Source organism: Sus scrofa, chromosome 14 (assembly GCF_054392235.1).
Source record: "Sus scrofa isolate SSC_HxYL_T2T_F1_AM1 chromosome 14, Sscrofa_HxYL_maternal_Yorkshire_Landrace_v2.0, whole genome shotgun sequence".
Taxonomy (NCBI): domain Eukaryota; kingdom Metazoa; phylum Chordata; class Mammalia; order Artiodactyla; family Suidae; genus Sus; species Sus scrofa.
This window is the reverse complement of record NC_139396.1, coordinates 78,895,971-78,921,051: the sequence shown is the minus strand read 5'-3', so window position 1 is coordinate 78,921,051 and position 25,081 is coordinate 78,895,971. Positions and strand designations below refer to the sequence as shown.

At 48.3% G+C, this 25,081-nt stretch overlaps 1 protein-coding gene across 6 annotated transcripts in view; it reads left to right on the top strand.

Annotated features, from left to right (window-relative positions):
• SLC35F3 (solute carrier family 35 member F3) overlaps positions 1–25,081 on the top strand; it is a 317,890-nt gene that overhangs the window by 232,377 nt on the left and 60,432 nt on the right. For 4 of the 6 annotated variants that reach the window (XM_084996903.1, XM_084996905.1, XM_084996906.1 and 1 more), the window contains one exon: positions 6,625–6,949. In XM_084996903.1, coding sequence (XP_084853029.1) covers positions 6,625–6,949 — 325 coding nt within the window. The remainder of the gene's footprint in view (positions 1–6,624; positions 6,950–25,081) is intronic. The other 2 variants (XM_084996904.1, XM_005670968.4) reach the window with 1 other exon arrangement.

The following is a 25,081-nucleotide window of genomic DNA, read 5'->3' as shown; positions in this document are numbered from 1 at the left end:
GATTATCAAAATAAACACTTATCTGCAGCTTGTCACCACGCCCTATCCTGCAGTGACAGCTGTTGGCTGCGCCTCACACCTTCACCAGCACAGTGCACACCCCCCTGTAACACGCTCAGGTCAGGCTGCTGCCAGGACAAAGTGCCACAGCCTGGATGACTTAACAGACATTTGTCTTCTCATGGTTCTGCAGGCCGGAAGTCCAAGATCAAGGTATTGGCAAATTTGGTTTCGGGTGAGGGCTCTCTTGCTGGCTTGTAGATACATTGTCACTGCTGTGGCATAAGTTTGAGCCCTGGTCTGAGAACTTTTATATGCCACAGGCACAGCCAAAAAATAAATAAATAAATAACCCAACAATGAAAAAACCCAGTCCCACATAAATTCACTGAGCAAGTATTTAACAAGTAGATGAGATAAGCAAAACCTGAACTGCATTTTGAGGAGGTGGATTACACTTGGAAATGACCATCAACAAAAGCTTTCTTCCAGGCACCTCATTTTATAAATGCTATTCATTGGGCGGCCAGGCCCTGAACTGCTATATGCATCAAGGATCAATACAGGAAAACTTGTGCATCAGGCCCTCTTCCCCTGGGCGGTCCAGAAAAGGCAAAGGGAGGGGCTCTGTTGCTAGAACATCTCTCAGCTGTGTCTTGTTTGGCTGGACTTGGAGCCATGGAACCCTGTACACCATGTGGACACTCTAAGCCTCACCCCTTGGACCAAGCAAGCTCTGCTAGAGAGGGTTGTGTCTGCCTTATTAGGCCCCACAGTAAGTGTCCATAAGTGTTTGTTGAATGAGTGGCCTCCATGACTAGTCCGCCCAAGAGAAACAAGAGCATGTCCCCACAAAGACTTACATAGGGGTGTTTGTGGCAGCATTATTCATGGTACCCCCCCAAAAAAAAACATCCGCAGGAACTATACACATGTCCATCAACTGATGACTGGTAGACAAAATATGATATGGGATATCCACATGGACTGCTAACCAGCCATGAAAAAGAATAAACTGGAGTTCCCATTGTGGTTCAGTGGTAATCAACGCGATTAGTATCCTTGAGGATGTGGGTTTGATCCCTGGCCTCACTTAGTGGGTTAAGGATCCGACATTGTGGTGTAGGTTGCAGACGTGGCTGGGATCCCGTGTTGCTGTGGCTGTGGTGTAGGCTGGCAGCTGCAGCTCTGATTTGACTCCTAGCCTGGGAACTTCCATATGCTGCTGGTGCAGCCCTAAAAAGACAAAATAAATAAATAAATAAATAAACTATTTAAACATGCTGTGCCATGGAGGAACCCTTCAGACACTGTGCTACTTGAAGTCAAATGCAGAAGTTTACAGATTGATAGGAAACAGCACACAGAGTAGGCAAATCTGTAGAGCAGGAAAGCAGCTTTGTGGTTGCCTGGGGTCGGGGGTGGAAATGGAGAGGGACTCCAGGTGGACGTGGGGACTCATTTTGAGGTGATGGCCATGTTCTAAGACTGGAGAGTGGTGATGGCTTCACGGCTCTGTAAATTTACTAAGACTCTTGAATTGTACTCCAGGAACAAGTGAATTTTATGGTTATGAAAATTAGGCCTCAAAAGAGCTTTAAAAAACTTAACCGCATAGATCTTCTTGACAGCGATGTCACTGGGAGGCATCTTCTGTTCTCTTCCTAATGACATTGCCTCTGCTCTCAGGAGGCTGGGACAGGCCAGCCAGGGGGTGGGCTTTGATCCCAGCTCTGGGTCCCTGTCTCTGAAACAAGACTTCTGAACTTTCTAAGGGCACCCCTTCTGGACCTTCCTCATAGAGTCAACCAGGGTCCACTTATTCTCAGGGGAACCTCAAAAAAGAAACATCTGTGGGGGTCTCTTGTGATGCAGCAGATTAAGGATCTGATGTCAGAGTTCCCATCGTGGCTCAGTAGTTAACGAACCCGACTAGTATCCATGAGCACGCAGGTTCGTTCCCTGGCCTTGCTCAATGGGTTAAGGATCCAGCGTTGCTGTGAGTTGTGGTGGAGGTCGAAGACACGGCTCAGATCCCGTGTGGCTGTGGCCGTGGCGTAGGGGGGCAGCTACAGCTTGGATTCGACCCCTAGCCTGGGAATCTCCATATGCCGTTGGTGAGGCCCTAAAAAGACAGACAAAAAAAAAAAAAAAAAAAAGGATCTGATGTCACTGCCTTGGCCCAGGTGGCTGCAGTGGTGTAGGTTTGATCCTTGATCCCTGGCCCCGGGAACGTCTATAGGCTGTGCGCGTGGCCAAAGACCCAACCAAACAAAAACATTTGTGTTCTCTTGGAACCTTGGGAGAGCCATCTCATGGGAACTTTGAGAGTGAGTGATTTTTCTGGGTTTTTCTTGCTTTCTTGTTGAAGAAAGGGCTTTCACTGCCTAAACATAAAAAGCACTTCATTCATCATCTTCTCAGCGGAAAGCAGTGGACAGCTCATGAGGCAGGACTTGCCTGGGTCCCAGAATGAATTAATTAGCAGCTAAATCAGACCTCCAGTTTACCCGAGAGGACCTTGAGTTTCCTTCTGCTGAGTAGACACGGCCTCTAGTATGGCTTCTGCTTGTCCAGAAAGTGTGGATGTTTTCTTAGTCCCTGGGGAGACACACCTCAAATGTGATTTGGCAGGTGGTAGGGCTAACGTGTGCTTTCAGTAAATTGCCTGACTCTGAACAGAGCTCAGGATTGAAGTCCACGCACAGGTATAGCCAAATCTTGGCATGCCATGGCATATGCACTGTGAATGGGGAGAACACTCCCCCCCCAACATACACACCCCTTTCTCCAGAAATGCTCAGTGGTAATGTAACACTGATAACAGACCTGGGCGTCGGAAGGGCTGCCCTGCCCCTACCCCTCCACACACACACTTCTGAGTGAATTAAGTGAATTAAGTGGCGGAAACAAAGCCTTAAGAGGCCACACTGCCAAAGGGAGAGGCATGACTCTACATCCATCCCCACAGCCCTAGGGCCAGAGTATATGATCTGCTTTGCATTTAGCCCGGAACTCCTGGCCAAAGTGCCAGGTTAGGATGGAAAATTCAAGACCAAAAATGGAGGGGCTGTTAGTGGAGAGGGGGTGATGGAGAGTGAGGGTGTGGGTGACGAATAGTATTTCTTGTGGAGTAATGGTCAAAGGAACTAGGAGAGGAAATAGCATGAGGCTCATTCAGCACCGATTTCCTCCAGGCAGTCTGGTCTGCCTCTTTGAGCTGTAATACAGGAGTGACAGCAAACACAGAAACCGCTGGACTTGTAATTTAGGAGGGGAGAGAAAGCAGACAAGAGTTTCCCGCAGTGGAAGCTTTGAGAGACTCAGTACAATGAAATGGAAAGTTTGCAATGATGGAGTTCCTATTGTGCTTCAGCAGGTCAAGAACCTGACTAGCATCCATGAGGATGTGGGTTCGATCCCTGGCCTCACTCAGTGAGTTAAGGATCTGGCGTTGCTACAAGCTGCAGCGTAGGTCACAGATGTGGCTCGGATCCTACGTTGCTGTGGCTGCAGCATAGGCTGGTAGCTGCAGCTCTGAATCGACCCTAAGCCTGGGACCTTCTGTATGCTACAGATGCAGCTGTAAAAAAAAAAAAAAAAAGCTTGCAATGAATCAAGTTTGGATGTCTATGATTCTTTGTGGGTCTATTCCAGTGTTTCCCCAGAGCATGTTCCAGTGGACCCCAGTTCTGCCTTTTGAGAAGGGAATACTGCCCTCCTTGGGGTGTAGCTCCCCCTCTCTGAAAACAGCATCAGTTGGAGGGCTCCTTGAAAATCACTTTGAGAATGTTAGTTCAGGATAGGATACATTTGTTGCTTTCGGATAGTGGCAAATCGGTGTGTCTGCCCACCAAATTCATTGCGTCGTTCAGCATACATTCATTTCTTTCAGATCTCACCATCTTCCTCACAGCTCCTGGGGCAGACCACATGTGTTCCTTACCCTGACCTTTGCTTCTCTTGGTACTCATACTGCTCTCCTTCAAGGCCTGGCTCAAGAAGCCCCGTCTGATTCTTCCCGCTGTGATCACAGCCTTCACTCGTTATGCTTTCTTAATGAGTTGCGTTACGGTCAGAATCTCTCCATTTGTCATTGTTCTTTCATTCTTTCAGAGATCCATCTTGTCACTCCCAGAGAGACTGTAAGTTCCTGAAGAGCAGGACATGGTCCTGTTTTCTGTTTATTTATTGACCACCCAAGTTCTTGGCATAGGGTAGATGGACGCTTCATGGTTATTTCCCAGCAGATTGAAAGCTCCCGGGATGTGTATACTCTACCAAGCCCTATGAGATTTAAAAAGTCCATGCTCTGATGCACTGGGTTAAATGACTGCTGGCTGAAAGTACGGGATGACCCCAGCACACACTGGTGCGTGAGTGTGTACGCGTGTGTGTGTTGTGCACAGATACGAAAGACTGGGGCATATGCAGCAAAATATCAGTGGTGTCTCTGGGAACTCAGATTAGTATACAGTGCATTGCTTTTTATTTTTGCCATGCAGTCCTTTTGTAAAGATTCTGTAAAGAGGAGTTCCCGTTGTGGCTCAGCAGGTTAAGAACCCAACTAGTATCCATAAGGACACAGGTTTGATCCCTGGCATCAGTCAGTGGGTTAAGGATCCAGCGTGGTGAGAGCTGTGGTGTAAGTCACAGATGCGGCTCGGATTGACCCCAGCCCGGAAACTTCCATATGCTTGCTGCACTTGCGGCCCTAAAAGGAAAAAAAAAAAGGAAAGCGTGATATACCAAACTTGGCTTAATGATATTAGAGCTACTTAAATTGCTGTTAAGTTTAAAAAAAATCCTTAGAGTATGTTTGACTCCAGTATATTGGGTACCCATCTCCTGTACCCCTAGAGTGGAGATGGCCTCTTAGCACTTGGGTGACCCCATTCAGCTAAGAGCCTGGCTGAACATATAAAAGGCAAGTAGGCTGTCTCCTAGAAATTTGCATCCAGCCACAATTACACCTTACACTAGTTACAGCTCTGTTTAAATTTCCAGCTGACTGATGTGCACGCAATCATGAATGAAAACCAAACAGTGAAGAAGATAACACCTTTTCCATCTTCTCACAGTCTGTGGAAACAAGGCTGCCACCTGGTTTCCACAAGTCACGTGGTTCTAGCATGGCCTGTCTGAGGCCTTTCTCAGCACTGGCTGCCAGAGGCTGTGGTTTCTTTCTTTTTGTTTGTTTGTTTGTTTTTGTCTTTTTGCCTTTTCTAGGGCCGCTTCCCGTGGCTTATGGAGATTCCCAGGCTAAGGGTCCAATCAGAGCTGTAGCCACCGGCCTACACCACAGCCACAGCAATGCGGGGTCTGAGCCATGTCTGCAACCTACACCACAGCTCACGGCAACACCGGATCCCTAACCCACTGAGCAAGGGCAGGGACCAAACCTGCAACCTCATGGTTCCTAGTCGGATTCATTAACCACTGTGCCACGACGGGAATTCTGAGGCTGTGGTTTCTAAGTAACACTTCAGAATGGGACTGACAGCCATCAGCAGGAAGTCAGGAAGAGCAAGGAAAGAAATAAGAGGAATGCATTGATTTTTGTTCTACATGCAAAATAAGAGGAGGCTCGGGGTTCCATGTCCTTAAGTGACAGGCCAGGAGGAGCTTGTGTCAGTGTCCTGGCAGCTTGTGGAGGTCAAGGCCTATGACCTCCTCAAGTGGGACTCCCCAGCCCCAAGCACTGCCAGCGTTCTGTAGAACATCATTGCTTGTGAGCTGACACACGGTGAACTAGTTCAGCCACTCTGTGTTCTAGAGAAAGATGTGCCCAGAGATCACCCGTTGTAGTACAGATTCTTTTTTTTTTTTTCTTATGACCACACCCATGGCATAGGAAATTCCCAGGTAGGGACTGAATTGGAGTTGCAGCTAGAGGCTACACCACAGCTATAGCAACACCGGATCCACGACCCACTGGGGAGGCCCAGACCCCAGCCCATCCTTCCAGCTAATGTCAAGCCATTTCTTTCTTTTTTTTTTTTCCCCCTCACTTTTTAGGGCTGCACATGCAGCATATGGAAGTTCCCAGGCTAGGGGTCCAATCAGACCTGCAGCTGCCAGCCTATGCCACAGCCACAGCAATGCCAGATCCAAGCCGCATCTGTGACCTGCACCACAGCTTGAGGCAACCCCCGATCCTAAACCCACTGATCGAGGCCAGGGATTGAACCCAAAACCTCATGGATACTAAATAGGTTCTTAACCCACTGAGTCACAAGGGGAAGTCTGAAGTACAAATTCTCATTCTAAGGTTCCTGGGAGTCTGCATTGCCAACAAGCTGGGGTGGTGTTGATGCTTGCAGCTCCTGAACCACACTTTCAGGGTCAAGTTTTGAGAGCATAAGAAAGCCAATGAAGAGGTCTTAAAGTTAGGTTTCAGGAAGCTGCCTCCATGCCCAGTAGTCCTATCCCCTCAACCCTGCCCCTTCTGTCTCCATGCCCTCAACCCCATTCGCCCTATCCCCACCCCATCCCCTCTCCAGGGTGGCTGGCTGTGACAATGGCAGTCAGGGATCCTTTGCCCTCTTGCTCCCGCTCATCCCTGGATCCTGGCGCAGTGAAGGTATGGAGGCCTTGGTTAACCATGCCCTTCTCTTCGTGCAGGGGAGGAGCGCCCCCGGGAGTCCCCGGGCCCGGCGGAGGCCCAGGCGCCGGCCGGGGCGGAGGCCAGCGGGAGAACGAGCCACCTCTGCTGGAGATGCTCCCAGGCGCAGCTCAAGAAGATCTTCTGGGGCGTAGCCGTGGTCCTGTGCGTGTGCTCCTCCTGGGCCGGTGCCACGCAGCTCGCCAAGCTGACCTTCAGGAAGTTCGATGCCCCCTTCACCCTCACATGGTTCGCCACCAACTGGAACTTTTTATTCTTTCCATTGTACTACGTGGGGCACGTCTGCAAGTCCGCAGAGAAGCAGTCGGTGAAGCAGAGGTACAGGTAGGGATGCTGGCCGGCTGGGATGCTGCTGGGCTATCCCGCGGCCAGTGGGCGCAGCGATGGGCGTCACCGCGTCACCGTGTCACCTTTTGGTGTAGTAAAGGCAGCATGTTCCAGAGGTGATGGCTGGTGGCAGATCCCCAGAAAGGGAAGACATGGGAAAACTGTAGAACTCTGTTGCTCTGTTACCCCTCCCAAGACTGGGCTCAAGACCGGTTCATGGAGCCAGGTAACTGGGCTGTTTCCTGTAGCTTACTTTCCTGCCCAGCCAAGTTCATTGCCAAGACTTGATTACTCATTCCCTCTCCAGCCCAAGACATTTCCTCCTTTGGTTGTGTGGTTGCAGGGGTCCGAATGTCTGGCAGTGCGGCTGTCAAGTCGAAACACCATCTGAGCTTTGTGTTTTCTCTTACGGGTCTGTGGGTATGACCTCCCTTTCAAAGAGGCCAGAAACCCCAATGCCAGCCCTCTGCCACAATGCACAGCAGGGCTCTGCTGGCCTCCTCAAGCATCATCAGATGGTCAGTGTTGGTCCTGGGGCCTCATGTGAGCCAACCCCTGGATCTCGTGGTTGCCCAAAGCCAAGGCCCTCTGTGGCTATGGCACTGGCCTACTGCTGTCCCAAGACAGCTCTAAACTCAGGAAAAAATGCTGGCCAAGGTGACCAGGTAGGCCCTGGGAGTTTATCTTTTGTCAGCCCCAGAGATGGAAGAAATTTGAAAGTTGAGGGCTCTTTACTCCCTCACCACTGCCTTCTTCCCCCTCCCCCGTACCCCGCCAGACACATCCCCCCCACCATACACTCACTATGTCCCATTTACCATCTGCTTCAAACTTCAGCCCTGTTCTGAAATTGTGCTTCAAAGTTGCAAGACTGCTAAAAACATCATTGGATCCAAGGAGCAAGGAGGGGTGGGATTGGAGGTCTACACTCCGATCAGAATTTTCTCTGAGATTCTACCATCATGTCACTGTAAAGTTATGGTTGGGGGTGTGAGGTGCCAGATTTTCTCATGTTTAGGGGAAACTTGGACTGGCTCCTTTAAAAGACCAAGGAGCAAATCAGAGCACTGAATCTAGAGGAAGCAGCGATGATGGAGCTTAGATTGAGTCACAAGGCCAGCTTCACAGGTCCCCTTAGTGGAAAGGTCTCAGCGGATTCTAGAGACAAGGCATGTGGGCCTGGGGCGTTCTCAGTGTAGACTTAAACAAGCGGATTCATGGACCAGCCAGAGAGCGCCCAAGAGGCACTTTAAATGCCTCTTGTAAACAGCAGCTAAAGGCAGACTGAAACAAATAGAAACTTTGTAGGGCCCCAGATTGTCCCACAGGCAAGAGAGAAATAATGGCCTGCCTTTAATCACAGAGAAAAGCAAATATTCAGTGAATGATGTATTTAACAGTAAGGTAGCCCTGAGTGTTTTCAGTTTGTCATTAGGAGTTTGCCTTTCTTTAAACTGCGTGGACTATCGTGGCACTGTTTCTAATGAAGGGTTAACAGTGGGCTTACTCACCCTTTCTTGATGGAGAATTACTAGAGGGCTGATGAAATGTTCTTTCCCTGCTTCCTTCAAACACTCGGGCTCAGAGAGGGGCCTCCCTTGGGGACAGGGCTAGCTGCTGCCTTAAACATGTGTCCCCAACATAACGCTTACCTTGGGACATGACTAGCACCTCTGGCCACTTAGGGCAGGCCCAGCACCATTAAACAATGGTGCTGAAAACAACGCAGAAGAAACCAAGCTCCACTGACTAGAAGGTCAAGGGAGGAAAAAAATGAAAGGTCATTGGAGCAGATTAAACATAGAAAGACATCGCACCTTGATTTCAGCTTACAGTTCTCTTGTAAAACTGTCTGGGAAGAGGAATTCCCTGGTGTCCTAGTGGTTGAGGATCCGGTGTTGTCCCTGCAGCAGCTCGGGTTGCTGCTGTGGTGCGGGTTTGATCCCTGGCCCGGAAACTTCCGCATGCCATGGGTGTGGCTCCCCCCACCAGAAAAATCTGAGAAGAAACATGAAAGAATTATGGTGACTGCTCTGTCCACTGGAGACCAGTGGAGGGCAGGGGGGAGAATCATAAACTTGATAAAGAAGCCAATTAAAACTTAGCCCAAGTTCTATCATAAAGCTTAGCTCGCCTCTTAAAAAGATCCTTCTAGAGTTCCTGCTATGGTGCAATGGGATCAGGGGCATCTTGAGAGCACTGGGATGCAGGTTCAATCCCCAGGCCAGCACAGTGGGTTAAAGATGGAGCATTGTCTAAGCTGCAGCTCAGGTTGCAACTTCATCTTGGATCTGATCTCTGGCCTGGGAACTCCACATGCCAAAAAAAAAAAAAAAAATTCTATCTGATTTGTAAACTGTGTTCTCCCTGTAGCTAAGCAGAGCTGTTAATTTACCAACCAATTATTGGGTATGTCACCTAAGCCATGCACACTTTCGGTAAAGGGACATTCTTCCTCAAAAAAGGGAGAGAAAAATGTTATCATAGACTTTACTTAGGAAGTCACGACTCTGTCATAACTCAAATTGGGAATTCTTTTTTTTGATTGGGGTCTTTTTAAAATTTGAAGTAGGGAGTTCCCATCATGGTGCAGCATGAGGTTGCAATCATGAGGTTGAGGGTTCCATCCCTGGCCTTGCTCAGTGGGTTAAGGATCCAGCGTGGCTGAGAATTGTGGTGTAGGTCAAAGATGAGGTTCAGATTCCTCGTTGCTGTGGCTGTGGTGTAGGCCGGCAGCTGTAGCTCCAATTCGACCCCTAGCCTGGGAACCTCCATATGCTTTGGGTGTGGCCCTAAAAAGCAAAAATAATAAAATAAAATAGAATAAAATTTGAAGTAGAGTTCATGTACAATATTATAAAAGTTACAGGTGTACAATATAGTGATTCACGATTTTTAAAGGTTACCATTGATGGTAAAATATTGGCTATATTCCCCATGTTATATTATATATCCTTACAGCTTACTTTATACTTAATGGTTCATACTTCTGATTCCCCTGCCGAATTGGGAGTTCTTTCAACAGACTTTTGGATTCCCAGAAATTGAAGCCAACTGGAATCACATCTTTCCTGTTTGTGCTTTTGTCAAAATGAATGCCAGAAAGGAGATCTGGAGTCAGCTGAGGAGATGTTTTCTTGGGTGATGGTGCTTTAGCGGGGAGCTGGGAGGAAAGGCAAAAGGTCGATACTGTTTTCGCAGAGGATAGTTGGACAGATAAGGTAGCTTGGCTTGTGGTTTTGGGGAAGCAATTAGGTGGCAGTTTTTTTTCTCCCCAGCCCTTCCCACTGAGGCTCTGTCCTAACACAAAGCTAAAAAAGTCATCCAAAGCACAGGAAGGAAAACATATATTGCCTTGCACGGAGCTCCTCAAACCTTACAAGTCTCTGGGATCTTGTTGAAGGGCCGATGCCAATTCCAAGGGTCTGGGTGGATCAGAGTCTCTGTTTTCCTAAAGAGCTCCCAGGCGAGACTGGTGCTGCTGGCCCATGGGCCACACTTGGACTGTCAAGGCCCTGGAGACATTGAGTCTGAGTGACATGGCTTTTTGTTTTTGTTTTTGTTTTTGTTTTTTTGTCCTTTTGCCCTTTCTAGGGCCTTTCCTGCGGCATATGGAGGTTCCCAGGCTAGGGGTCGAATCGGAGCTGTAGCCACCGGCTTACGCCAGAGCCACGGCAACGTGGGATCCGAGCCACGTCTTGGACCTACACCACAGCTCACAGCAACGCTGGATCGTCAACCCACTGAGCAAGGCCAGGGATCAAACCCGCAACCTCAGGGATCAAACCCGCAACCTCGTGGTTCCTAGTCGGATTCGTTAACCACTGCGCCACGACAGGAACTCCTGGGCGACATGGTTTTTAAAACACTATCCATCTGCCCAGACTAAGAACCAGAACTCACCATATGTACCACATGGAACTGGCGAGTGACTCACTTGGGGCCCTGAGGATGCTTGAGCACCAGTCCACTGCCACTGGAGAGGGAGAGGAGGCTCCATGGGCATGTCTTTTAAGCTCTGGGAGCCTCAGATACTTGTTTGTAAACAGAGGGCAGTGACACACACATGGTCTTGCACAAAAGCTGGTTGTCAGATCCCATGAGACACTGTACATGCAAGTGTCATAAAAACTATGAAATGCCGTAAATGTGCCAGGACCTGGAGTTCCTGTTGTGGCTCAGCAGTAATGAACCCAACTAGTATCCATGAGAATGCAGGTTCCATCCCTGGCCTCGCTCAGTGGGTTAAGGATCTGTCATTGCCGTGAGCTGTGGTGTAGGTCGCAGTCAAGGCTTGGATCCCAAGTCGCTGTGGCTGTGGTGTAGGCCAGCAGCTGCAGCTCCAATTCAACCCCTAGCCTGGGAACTTCCATGGATGCCACCCTAAAAAGAAAAAAAATTGCCAGGAACCATCACCATCTTATGATATCTTCTGAATTAGGATACAGCCCATGCTTCGTTCCTTGGCTGCCTCATGGTGGCCTATTTAACTGCAGGAGTGGGTCTTACAGGGAGTGCCAACCCCTGCAGTGTCACGCAGGTGCTATGCCTGGCAAAAATTAACTTGCAGGTCTGCTGGCTGCGCAGGGCAGCCTAGGATGATCAGGGCTTCCTGTGATCGGGCACTGTTGTCAGGAGTTAGCATGTGGATATGAAACCTCCCAGCCCAGCTGTCCCAGGTTTTCAGCCTCAAGCCTGTGGCCTCCCCAGTAACACCCCTAAACATTTGGGCATAAAGCGAGCTCCCCTCTTTCCCAGACTGTCAACACCCCCACCCTCCCCTTGCCTGTTTCTGGCTGACGGCTGAACGGCTGGCCCCAGGGAAGCAGTAGTGGCTGCAGGGAGGGCTCTGGCCACAGAGATGCTTGAGGGCGCTGCGGAAACTATGACCTGAAAGGGGGTTCGGCCCAGAGTTTCCAGCACAGCTGGGCTCCAGCGGGAGGTGCACGGAGGAGACTGTCGGGTCTGTAGCCCTGGAGAGACCGGCGAGGGCAGGTGTGAGGACACGCAGCCTCCCAGCCCCTCTGGCCCTGGCACAGAAAGGTGGCATGTCTATCAGAGGCTGCCTCAGCCAGCAGAAACCAGTCAGAGCAGAGCTGGGGCCCTTGCAGTCTTGTCAGATCTTCCAGGAATTCCTCCCAGGAGTGACCTCTTTTCATGAGCAAACACTGGAACCTTCTGCTCTCGGGTGGCTGCCAAAAAAGTGAATGAGACCGTGGTGACAGATGTTTCCCGCTGCCTTTCGTAGTTTGGCTTCTGGAAGCCAGCCAGTCAATGCTGCTTCAGAAACACCAGCAGACCTTCTGAGCCAAGAAAAGGGGAAAGGGCGGTTCGGGTACCTTCCGGCTCAAATCCCAAGGAGGCCAGGTGTGAGTTTGTGGCTGTGCCAGTGTACCCAGAATCCACAAGGGGTCTCAGACGCAGCTGGAATTTTCAGTCTAAGGAGCAGAGCAGTCACAGTCTGGAAGTTTGTTCCTTCTGGACATGGTTACAACACATCTTTTCAGGGAGACAGTCAAACATGGTCCCTGGCCCAGGAAGGGTCACATGGCCAAACAGGGTGAGGATGTGGGGGGCAGTGGGGGAACCCAGGGGAGAGGGCCAGGTGCTTGGTCCTGGGCCAGGGAGAAAGGTTTCTTGGAGGAAATGACTGAGGAGGAGCCTCTCGGAGGGTGAGCAGATGGTCCTGCAGGTGCTGAATCCTGGGCAGGCAGTAGCCTGGGGAAGGCTCAGAGGTGTGTGTGTCTGGGGGACGGAGCTCTGGTTCAATGTGGGAGGTGAGTGGGGGAGGCCACAGAGGAGCAGGAAGGTAGCCAGGAGTGAACCTGTGACTCCCACTCACAGAGAGGTTTGGATTCTGGTGTGAATGTTGGGAGGGGGTGGGGCAGAGAAGCCACCAGACTGGGTCTTTAGGGTACCGCTACAGCCCTTGGTTCAGGATGGAATGGGGCAAGTGGAGGCCAGGCCAGTGGAACAGTCACATGCTCCGTGTCTGTGTGTCGGCCGGGGTATTGCCTGAAAAAAAAAAAGCACAACCTAAAGGTTGAGAATTTTGTTTTATTCAGCGAACATCATGAGGACTTAAGCTCAGGAGGCAGCCTCTCCGATCGCTCTGATCGACGGCTCCAAAGAGGTCAGGGGGAGCCAGGATATACAAGAGATTTTGCCACAAAGACCAGGTAGTCCGAACTTCAAAAGATGACTGGGTTTTTTGGCGGGGGTTTTTTGTTATTGTTGTTTTGCTTTTTAGGGCCGCACCCATGGCATATGGAGCTTCCCGGGCTAGGGATCAAATCGAAACTACAGCTACCAGCCTACACCACAGCCACAGCAACACCAGATCCGAGCCACATCTTTGACCTACACCACAGCTCACGGCAACACAGGATCCTTAACCTACTGAGCGAGGCCAGGGATCGAACCCGCAACCTCATGGTTCCTTGTCGGATTCATTTCTGCTGCACCATGATGGGAACTCCAAGATGACTGTTAATTAAGGAAAACCAGACGTCTCAAGGTAAGGAACGTAGTGCTTTTCTTGGAAGATGCAAGAGTCTGGCTCACTGAAATCATTCCTTTGACATGCACCTCAGCCGCCTGGGGCCAGTGTCCTGTGCTTTCCTGTCCCAGGTCCCCTCTGGGAACACCCATGTGGGTGGCTGCAGTGGCTGATGGCTTGATGGCCGCAACATCCTTTGTTTGTCGATATAGCAGCTAGTGTTTCTCATGCACAGGGGCATGTAGGCACATGTGGGTACCACAAATGTTGTTTCCAACCTTAGGAGCTCACATCCAAGTGGGATAAAGACCCCTCCCCCAATATGAATATAGAATAGGGTGCAAGGAGGAGGTGGGCAAGTGTGGGGACAGACTGGCTGCAGCTTGGTTGCAAGGACAGGGCCGCGTAGATGTCCAGACCAAACGGTCAGGTGGAGGCCAGGATGGGGTCAAGGGTGCTGGGTCAAGGGGCTGAAACTTTATTCTCCAGGCAGTGGGAGCCTCGCAAAGTTTCTGAATCAAGGACCAGAATAATCAGAGCTGCTTTTAAAAGTAGGAGTCAGAGTGCTAATTACATCACTGGTTACAGGACTGTGTGCTTATTTCCCATCTGTGATAGACTGACTCAGGTATTTTGCTTTTTTGTTTGTTTCTTTGAGTGTGTAAACCTTGAAATAGGACAAGGCCAGGTCTCTTGTTCTGAATCATCAGTTGCTTCTCCAGCTGAAAGCAAACTCTTATGTTGGCGAAAAGCACTTCAATTTTTTTTTTTTTTTCTTTTTCCCTCACCGAACTTGGGCATTCAGGGAAATCTCCTTTCTGGGAAACACTGGTACACGGCTTTCAAGCCCAGTGTGAGGGCATCACCAAGGCCACCCTAACTGGTGATGCCCCTGCACACCTCTGCCCTCCTGGCACCATCAGGCCTCCTACTTGATGTGATCTGACAGGGATCCCTGCTTGCTTTTTCTTCCCTGAGCCCTGGACCTACTCTGGCCCACTGCTGCCATCAACAATTCTCCAGAGAGAGTTCCCGCTGTAGCGTAGTGGATTAAGAATCTGACTGCAGCACCTTGGGTTGCTACAGAGGCTTGGGTTCTATCCCCAGCCCAATACAGCGGGTTAAAGGATCCAGCATTGCCACAGCTGTGGTGTAGGTCATAGCTGTGGCTCAGATTCAATTCCTGGCCTGGGGACTTCCATATGCCGTGGGTGCTGCCATACAAAAAAAGAAAAAATTTCTCCAGAGGGTGAGGTTGCTCTGGAAACCAGGCCACAGGGACTCTCCACTGGAGGAACAGAGAGATAGCTCTTCACTCATTCCACAGAATCCACCAGGGATTTTCTGTGTGTTGGATGCAAGTGTTCCTGTTCTAGTACTTAAGGATGCAGCAGTGACCAAAACAAGTGAAAAGTCCTGCCTTCCTGGAGCTTACCTTTTAGTGGGAAAACAAAGAACAAACAAATAAGTCTCTGGACTTGGGTTATCTTGATGACCTCAGCCAGAGGTAAGGATTGCTGAGTGCTATGGAGAAAGGTGGACAAGCCTGGGTGCAGGGGTGTTGGGTGGGGAGGCATTTATGTCAGGTTGGGGACCTGTCCCTCTGTCTTTCCGAAGGGGCTTATGGTGATCCCAGCGTCTCCTTACCCAATCCAGACCCAAACGCCTGGGTTAGCCCTAGTTGCTCACTCATTCATTCATTCTTTATTCCTTCCTATAATAATGTACACTCATGACCATCAACTTCAGCCGTGCTCTTCAGGGCACTGGGAAAGGGAGGTTCTGAGCACATTTCTGCCCTCGAGATGTCCAGAGTGCAAGGGTTAAGGCCCCTCAGAGTCCAGGATACAGGAGATAAGTGGCAAAGGGGTCTGATCAGCTTGGCCTCCGTGGGGCCAAAGAGCCCTATGTGGCCACCAGCTCTTGGAGGAAAGAGCAGAATGTCCTGGGCTTGGCCATCCCTTTGCCTCCCCCCATCCTTCCTCATGACTTGAACAATCTCATTTCCCTTCTTATTTCCAAGAATCATCAACCCCCAAAGCAATAAGCTATATCCAGAGTCCTTACAGTTGATGATGTTCTTGTTGTTTTTGTCACTGGATTAGAAGAAATGGGCAAAATATTTGGGAATTGCAGTTTTTTATTTGGCTGGTATCTTCTGCTTGGTGGTAAATAATAGCAATGAGTAGCTGGCAAAGGTTTATACAGTCTCTGCCAGTCTTAAGACAACATCTCAAATACTCAAGGATGCATCAGTGGAGTAGTGGAACACATCATCCCTGGGCTCCAGGTTATGACACCAGTGACACACAATGATGCCAGGCCCCCAGGGCTCTGTCCTGTCATAATGGTATTTGTAATGTAGCTCACCTATTTTCCCTGGGATATGACCCCCACCCCACCCCTACATTTTAGTTAAACAGCCACTGGCCTCGTCCCAGGGAAATTCAGTGACAGCCAGACACCTGCAAGGACGAATCCAGAGCATTCCACAAGTGATTTTTCAGCTTTCACTCAGGCAAGTAGGAAGTATTACATTCACTGCCAATTTCTGTTCTCCTAGACTTCAGCCACTGTTCATATCCCACTTACCTAAGGTCCCTGTTCCTCCTTGAACAGGTATCAGGGATCTGTCTTCCATGGCGGCAGTATAAGGAGGCGCATATGTTTTACCTATACAATTTCAAAGTATGTCTCCCTTAGCTGACACTGTGTTGTTTCTCCATGCAGTTTCATGGAAATTTTGCCAGAGATTGGTTCCAATGCTCATATTTATGGCCTATAAAAATGCCATCCACTTAAATAATTGTTATAGCAATGTGATTATTGTTCGTGGAAGGTCAAGATAGCCTAGGCCGGACTTATTAACAAGAGAGTTTGTAAAAATTTCAGCATAAAGCACCAGAGTCCCTCTGAACATTTGCAAGATCAGGGTCACAGTGGCATAGAAGGCAGAGGGCAGGGCATCACTAGATCCCAGTTGGGGGCGGGGGTACTTCAGCCAGTGGGTCTCCAGGGGTAGTTAACATTGTCTAAGGTGATGGAGAAGGTTTTCTGTGCATGGCTGCAGGAAGGTACCGAGAGGCACATGCAGGTGTGTGGTGGCTGCAGGAAGAGGGGTCTCTTCCAGTGTGACTGGGAGGCCCAGATTCCATCCCATCCCACCAGCTATTGTCAAGCCATTTCTGATTTTCTATGTGCTTCCTAGTCATAGAGTCAAGACCGGCAAGCCAGTTCCCAGGCACGTTGGGATATTAAAATCTTACCATGTTGAGGAAAAAGGTATCTGCGTAGAGATCTCAAAGATGAGAAGAGAGCTTTGATGATTCTCTAATCCAAGTCATCCATCAAAGAGGCCACAGGTGCTCAGGGAAGGGGCATGAGGCCTTTGTTCACTTCCATCCCAGACCTCTTCAAAAATGCTAGCAGTGGGAAAATGGTAAACATTGTTTCCTCATAGGAAGGAGCAGGGAGGCAGTGCCTGGGCAGGATGGAAGATGGGGGAAGAGTACGACTAGCCCATGCTTGGGGCACTGGGATGAAATGAAAGGAATGCAGGCTTGCCATTCATCAGCCCATTTGCCATTTTTGGCCACATTGCCATAGATTAGTCACCAAAAATTCTAAGCCTTACCCTTTATTTATAAAATGAAGACCCTAATACCTGCCTCTCAGGGTTGCACTTGGCATTTCCCTTCTCCCAGGCTTTCACAGTTCCTGCAGAGAGACCTTGTGTTTGAACTAAACAGAATTATATGTGATAGTGTATAGAAAGCACCAAACCCTCACTTGGTCCAGAGGTTTTCCTGCCCATCTTTGGTTGACTCCAAAGGTGATTCCCCAAACTCACACACACCCTGGCTCCTGCTTTCTGTAGATCCTAAGATGATGATGATGGTGCTGATGATGGGGATAGTGATGATGATGGTGCTGATGATGGGGATAGTGATGATGGTGCTGATGATGGGGATAGTGATGATGGTGCTGATGATGGGGATAGTGATGATGGTGCTGATGATGGGGATAGTGATGATGGTGCTGATGATGGGGACAGTGATGATGATGGTGCTGAAGATGGGGATAGTGATGATGATGGTGCTGATGATGGGGATGGTAATGATGGCCATGTTAACGATGATGGTGGTGGTGATGAGGTAATGGTAACAGTGGTGGTGGTGGTGATGACGGTGCTGACGGGGCTATAGGGATGGTGAGGGTGATGGTAATAATCATGATGGTGGTGATGATGGTGATGGTAGGGATGATCACGGTGGTGATGATGGTGATAGTGACAACATTTAAACCACCTTGACGGAGTCTTTCTCCTCATGAAGATTCAGTTAAGTCATGTGGCCAATGTGGAGCCTGTAGTAGACAGGGTAGCTTCATGCCTTGTCATTATTTTGGGCTGTTGAGAAGGGGGGCTTTGAGACAAGTTTGACAGGAAAAGGGCAGAGAACTCATGTGGCACAGACCATCGTCATGTCATTCTAGAACATGAGCTGAAAGCGAGAAAGACATGCACGGTGATTCACATGTCTGGAAAGCAGTATTCTGTCTTGATGTTCTTTTGGTTTTTTTGAAAGCTGAAAAAGAAAAAGAGTGGAAATCCTCACACTGTGCAGAATGCTTAAGCTGATGCATCTTGTCATGTGTCGTGTCATAGTTTTTCCACAGGCACCATCCTTTTTTTTTTTTTTTTTTTTTTTTTTTTTTGTCTTTTTAGGGCCACACCCGAGGCATATGGAGGTTCCCTGGGCTAGCGGTCAAATCGGAGCTCTAGATGCTGGCCTACACCACAGCCACAGCCACACTGGATCCAAGCTGCATCTGTGACCTACACTGTAGCTCACAGCCATGCTGGATCCTTAACCCACTGATCAGGGCCAGGGATTGAACCCGAATCCTCATGGATACCGGTTGGGTTCCTTAGCACTGAGCTGCAACAGGAACTCCATCATCTTAGCTTTGATTGTATACAACTTAGAACTAAGTTAGAGTGGCTCCTCCATCCATGGGAACAGCTATGGATGGCTTCTGCAGCCCTCTCCCTGCTTCCTGTCCCCACACAGCATTTGTACACCTACTAGTTTCATGCCTGCACCAGGCAGATGATGCAGAGAGGAACAAGGCTACGTGGCAGAGGGGAGGCACCCCAGACAATGGAGTCAGGCTGGTTGGGGTTCTCAGGTCCATCACTTATAATCTGTGTGACTCTGAGCAAGTTATTTGCAAGCGTTCCTTTCTCTTCAGTAATCTCATACTTAACAATGGGACCAGTAATGTCTACTTCCACAGGCTGACTTCAGGGTTTGGGGTACTTATTTGAAATCTGGTCATGGATTGTCACTGAATTCACAGTGGTCACTGCTCCTCCTGTTGCTGGAACAACAATCCCTGTGGTGGTGGTTGTTAACTTACATCCTCTACCTTAACAGCCTTACTGCACAGACCATATTTCTCTGGATATTTCATTTCTAACTTAGCCATAGAAAAAAGGTACTTTTTTTGCACTTGAATTCTCTCTAACATTATTTCATTATATTACATTCCACATAGGCCCTCCTCAGCTAAGGAATTGATAGCATGTGGGGAAAGCAGTCACTGGAAATTATTATGCCTGTTTTTTTAAAAAAATTTATTTTATTGAAGTATAGTTAATTTACAATGTTGTGTTAACTTCTGCTCTACAGCAAAGTGATTCAGTTATATATACATAATACACACAGACACATATATATCTTTTTCATATTCTTTTTCATTATGGTTTATCACAAGATATTGAATATAGTTCCCTGTGCTGTACAGTGGGATCTTGTGTATCCATTCTATATATAATACTTTGCATCTGCTAATCCCAGATTTCCAATCCAACCCTCCCCCTTACCCTTTGGCAACCACACTGTTCTCTAGGTGTGTGCGTCTGTTTCTGCTTTATAGATAGGTTCAATTGTGCCACAATTTAGCTTCTGCATACAAGTGGTATCATATGGTACTTGTCTTTCTCTGTCTGGCTTACTTAGTATGATAATCTCTAGTTGCACCCATGTTACTGCAGATGGTATTATTTCATTCTTTTTTATGGCTGAGTAGTATTCCATTGTATGTACCACACCTTCTTCATCCATTCCTCTGTCAGTGGACATTTAGGTTGTTCCCATGTCTTGGCTATTGTGAATAGTGCTGCAATGAACATACAGGTGCGGGTATCTTTTTCAATTACGGTTTTTGCCAGATAGATGCCCAGGAGTGGGATTGCTGGATCATATTGTCATGTCTGATTTTTAAAACAAGGTCAAACCCAATGCCCTTATATAGTCAATGCCTGTGCTGTGTGCTTCAGAGAGTCAGCCCTCCCTTCACCAAAACACATTTTATCTGCTTCAAGCATGAATCAGAGAGGATCAGGTCCCTTCGGGCCAATCCTCTCCTCCACCTGCCACCCAGGTTTGGGCCTGAGAGGCGTGGGGGATCTGCAGCTGAGGGTCCCCAGAAAACTTCAGATGCATTTTCCAGCTTGGGCCATCATGTTCCAAGAGAAACCCCAGCTGTTAGTGGGTGCCCTGTGAACCTGACCCTGGCAAGCTCTCTGTCACTGAAAGTACATTCTGGTTTGATGGCCACACCCCACACCATCCAGTTGAGTTTATCACAAAATGACAAATCTGATTGTCTCTTTTTTTTTTTTTTTTTTTTGATGTTTGTACAAATCTTATTCTCGTGCTTCCTGGACCTTCTAAAATAGAATTAGAGTAATTGCATTTACCTCCTCAGCTGTTTTTCACTTGAAGTAGAGAGAAAACCAAGTGATTTATGTACTTAATGTAACATTTAGGAGCACATCAGGATCCTTTCATGTTTTTCTTATCTAAGTGCCAGATTTTAAGACACTTATGTTTAATGAGTCATTCTCCATCATAACATATATTATTAATTTACAGCATAAGTTAAAAATACCAGAAACTAAAACTCCCTCATTGCAGGAACATCTCATTAGAGCCATTCTATGGAATATTTTGTTGCCTGTTTCTCTAGGGGGTGGGGGTGGGATGGGAAATGGAAGCATTTCTTTTGTTTGTTTGTTTTTAGGGCTGCACCTGCGGCATATGAAGGTTCCCAGGCTAGGGGCTGAATCAGACCTATAGCTGCTGGCCTACACCACAGCAACGCTGGATCTGAGCCATGGCTGTGACCTACACCACAGCTCACAGCAACGCCGGATCCTTAACCCACTAAGCAAGGCCAAGGATGGAACCTGCATCCTCAGGGATACAGGTCGGATTCGTTACCGTGGAACCTCAACGGGAACTCCCTGGAAGCACATTTTTTAAATAACAGACTTTAGGTGCTCAATCTGCAGAAGGGAGAGCAGCTTGTTAATATTTTATTATTAATTAGTGTTGGGAGGATTGGGTTTTTTAAATGCGCTTTGGTTATTTTTCAGGCGTCTGGTTTTATTTCATCAATGTGTTTAAAGCCAGCTCAGAGCCCTTATTTCTTGGAGAAGATATTTAACTCCTGTGTAGGAGGCAGAGGGAACTGAGCGGGCAGACTGCATTTTACATGATCCTCTTAGGGGACTTTCGAGGCTTTACAGCTCTTCCCTGGGGCGGGGAGGGACTGCCTTGTTCCTGGCCACACCCCTAGCTCTCAGGGGGAGGCCCCCCCCCCCCACACACACACACGGCTCTCAGGAGTCAGACTGCTTTCATGATGGCTCAGAGGCCCAGCGGTGAGGGCCCCAGTGGAAAGCCACCTCATTCTTTTTCAGCCCTGGCCTCGGACATCCCCAGTGACATTTTCACTGTACTTCTGCTGTCCCAAGCCAGCCCAGTGTCGAGGGGAACAGAGACCCCACCCCTCCACTGGAGGATGGTGAGAATGGAAGGATTTGTCACCACATGTGGAAAATACACAACATCTAAAGCCAGTGTGGGGCTGGGTGATAGACTGACCTCTGTCAGAAAGGAGGTGTCTGGGCTGCAAGAGGCCAGCGGGAACGGCTGAGGAGGAGGCAGAGGAACGGCTCTGGAGGAGGAGTTTGTCTGGGAGGCAGCAGGCCCTCAAGGAACCTGTGCAATGTCAGACCCTGATTTCCTCCTCAGATTGGGGCGGGGGTGGGGGGTGGGGATCAGCTCTGCCCATCTGTACACCCATGGCATCTCCAGGTCACATTCCCCTCCAGCTCTGCCCCTGCCCAGACTTCTGCTTCTGCCTCTGTGGTCTCCTTTCTTTGAGAATCAGGGCCTTTATCAGTAAAACAGAAAATAATAGCAACCCAGGTAGAAAAGGCTAAGAAGAGTGTCAGTAACTGTCTCAGAGAGTGGAAAACTACCTTGAACTGCTGAATTGCAAGAACAGACCCCATGATGTGCTTATGGCCCTGGTAGCTCCTTGATACCTCTCTCCATCCTGAGTTTTCTCTGGCTAAACATGTGAATTATTTTTATGCAAATGATGTAAGGACTGCAGTATCAGAGGCCGCTGACGACACAGGAGTTTGTAACTCAAGTCACGTCCTTTTATGCACTGAACTGCCAGAAAACCTCACATTAACAAAAACCACACGTCAGACAAAAAGAGCTGTGTGATGGGTTAAAATGTGGGTAGGAATTTGCTCCCAGAAGCGGCCAGGATGGCAAAGCAGAGTGTCATTGTGGCTCTGGGAACTGAGAGCTCGAACAACTGGGAGCTTCATTGGCTGCCCTGTGTGTTCGAGTCGAGTGGTAGGGGGACAGGGGGGAGGTCAGACTGTGGTGCTGTCCCAGGAGCCAGAGGGTGGGGGCACAGGACAGGCCACCGACATGGCAGGCTGCGATGGCCGATGGTCTTGAAGGAGGGAGAAGCTCAGCCGAGGCCAAGACCTGGCAGAGTTCACAAGGCTGGAAACCAAGGTGTGGAACCAAATGGGGTAGAACACAGTTCCAAGGCCAAGGGCACAGGTGTGCTATGGGCTGGAGACCAGAAAGAGAAAGGGAAAAGGATGGGGGGGGAAATATAGAATGGTTTGGGGTTTTTATTGAAATATGGTTGATTTACGATGTCAGGTTAGTTTCAGGTATACAGCACAGTGATTCGATTTCATGTATACATAACATGTATTCTTTTTCAGATCCTTTTATATTACAGGTTATTACAAGGTCTTGAGTGTAGTTTCCTATACAATATACAGTAGGTTCTTGTTTACCTATTTTATATATACTAGTGTGTATCCCCCCTTTGGTAACCATTAAGTCTGGTATCTATGGGAGTCTATTTGTTTTGTAAATCAGTTCATTTGTGTCATATTTTAGATTCCACATATATGTGATATCATGTGATAATTTGTTTTTCTCTGACTTACTTCACTTAGTATGAGAAGTGGTTTTAAACTTTGTTGTTTGATAGGTTGGTTGGTTGGTTGATCACTTGGTCAGTTGACTGGTTTGGTTAATTGGTTGGCTGCTTAGCTTTTGTCTGGGAGTGTTTAGCAGAGAAATATTTTCTTCTAATTAAAAAAAATCACATAAGGCAATGCTGTATAGAAAATAAGATTCAAGAATTGCTACTTCTCAATAAGAGATTATCATACTAAGTGAAGTAAGCCAGACAGAGAAAGACAAATATCATGTGATATCACTTGCATGTGAAATCTAAAAAAAAAGATACAAAATGAACTTATTTATAAAACAGAAATAGACTCACAGACCCAGAAGACAAACCTATGGTTACCAAAGGAAAAGGGAAAGGAGAGAGAAATTAGGACTTTGGGATTAACATATATACACTACTATATATAAAATAGATAACCAATAAGGACCTACCTTATAGCACAGGGAACTGTATAGCACAGATAACCAACAAGGACCAACTGTATAGTATAACTTTACTCTAATTATAAGTAATAACATAATGGAAAAGAGTCAAAAAAGAATATATGTGGAGAGTTCCCTTCATGGCTCAGTGGTTAACGAACCCGACTAGGATCCATGAGGGTTGAGGATCTGGTGTTGCCGTGAGTTCTGGTGTAGGCTGGCAGCTGTAGCTCCAATTTGACCCCTAGCCTGGGAACTTACATATGCCGTGGGTGCGGCCCTAAAAAGCAAAAAAGCAAAAAAATAAATAAATAAATAAAAAAGAGAATATATGTGTATCTGAATCACTTTGCTATTTGCTATACACTTGAAACTAACACAACATTGTAAAGAAACTATGCTTCAATTTTTTTAAAAAAAGGAAAAAAAATCACTACTCTGGCTGCCTCTTGAAGACACTGATCTCTCTCAGTCATATTTCTGTTCTTGATCGGATGCTAAAGCCTGAGATGCAAGTGTGTTCATGCCAGAAGCATCACATCACTGCACAGAAACCACACACTCTGTTCTTTGCTGCCACTCGGGGAACAGGATGTCTTCCCCCACCCCTTGCCCTTCCAGCCTCATGGACCCCACCCCCACCCCCATCACAGTGCAGGCCAGGTGAAGCACCCCAGTGCAGCCAGTGTGGACTTTCTGATACACGGCGGGGTGGGCTCCAGGTTTATTCAAATTGAATCACTGGTTTGCACTTAGGAGGAGAGGAGAGTTGCTAGCTCTGTGGGTGAATCATAGGGAACTTACCCCAGGCAGCGAGCCATGGCTGGTGGGGGAAGTCACACACCCTACGTACCTGCTGGGAATTGCTGACGGCCCAGGGCGCTGTGCATCCTCTTGGAGTAGCTGAGACAGCGGGATGGGCAGGGCATCCAGGCCCACGCATGCGCATGCGCACGCACACGGATGCGCGCACTAGGGCCGGGGAGGGGGTCTCCTCCATCTGCTAACTCTGGCTGCTTCCAGTCCTAACAAGGTTCGTCCACCCCTTGCAGGCCATCTTGACCTTATGACCAGCTCCGGACAGGAAGACTCCTATTCTTCCACTCAGTTTCCTTCTTTTTATATAGTTGTAGGCTCTGTCCTGTTTTTCCCTCTATCCCACATAGAAGCTTCCATCCCTCTAAGGAGGAAGAGGAATCCCTGACATCCGTTTCCTCGTCCTCTAGCAGGGTAGCCAGCCAGTGTGTGTACCTTATGTTCGCAGGGACCCTTCAGGCAGCAGAAGTGCCCCCCTTGCCTTGTGGGCCTGAGCAGATTCCTCTAGTTCTCACCTTCAGTAGCCTATCCAGGTACCTTCTGGATATGCATCGTGGCCGGGACTTGCCATCCGTTGGAGTCACCTGTCTTGGGCTGTGGGTCTCTGGGGAAGGGGGATGGACTGCCCTGCCCCCAGCCAGAGCCCCATATTTTAATTTTACTGAAAATAAAAACGAGGCCCTGCAAAATAATGTAGTTGTCCTTAGGGTAGATGAGAATATTTTAATTTAAATCCTCTACTCATGGTCACAGTTCATAGGTGACATTGACACTTGAGCCAGGGTAGATAATTGGTATCACAGGTGTCCCCAGCAGAGTGACTCAGGCAGACCTGGGTGCTTATTTCTCAAGACCGCATCTTGCAAAATGTGTTCTACAAAATATGAGTAGTGCAGAGTGTTAATTAGGCTTCTCTAGTCAGATCCACTTGTGAAGTGCATAGTGTTTTACTCCAGAACTGATTTGTCTTTAAGGCGTTAACCTGCACGGAAACCTTTCAAGACCTATAACACGGGCTAT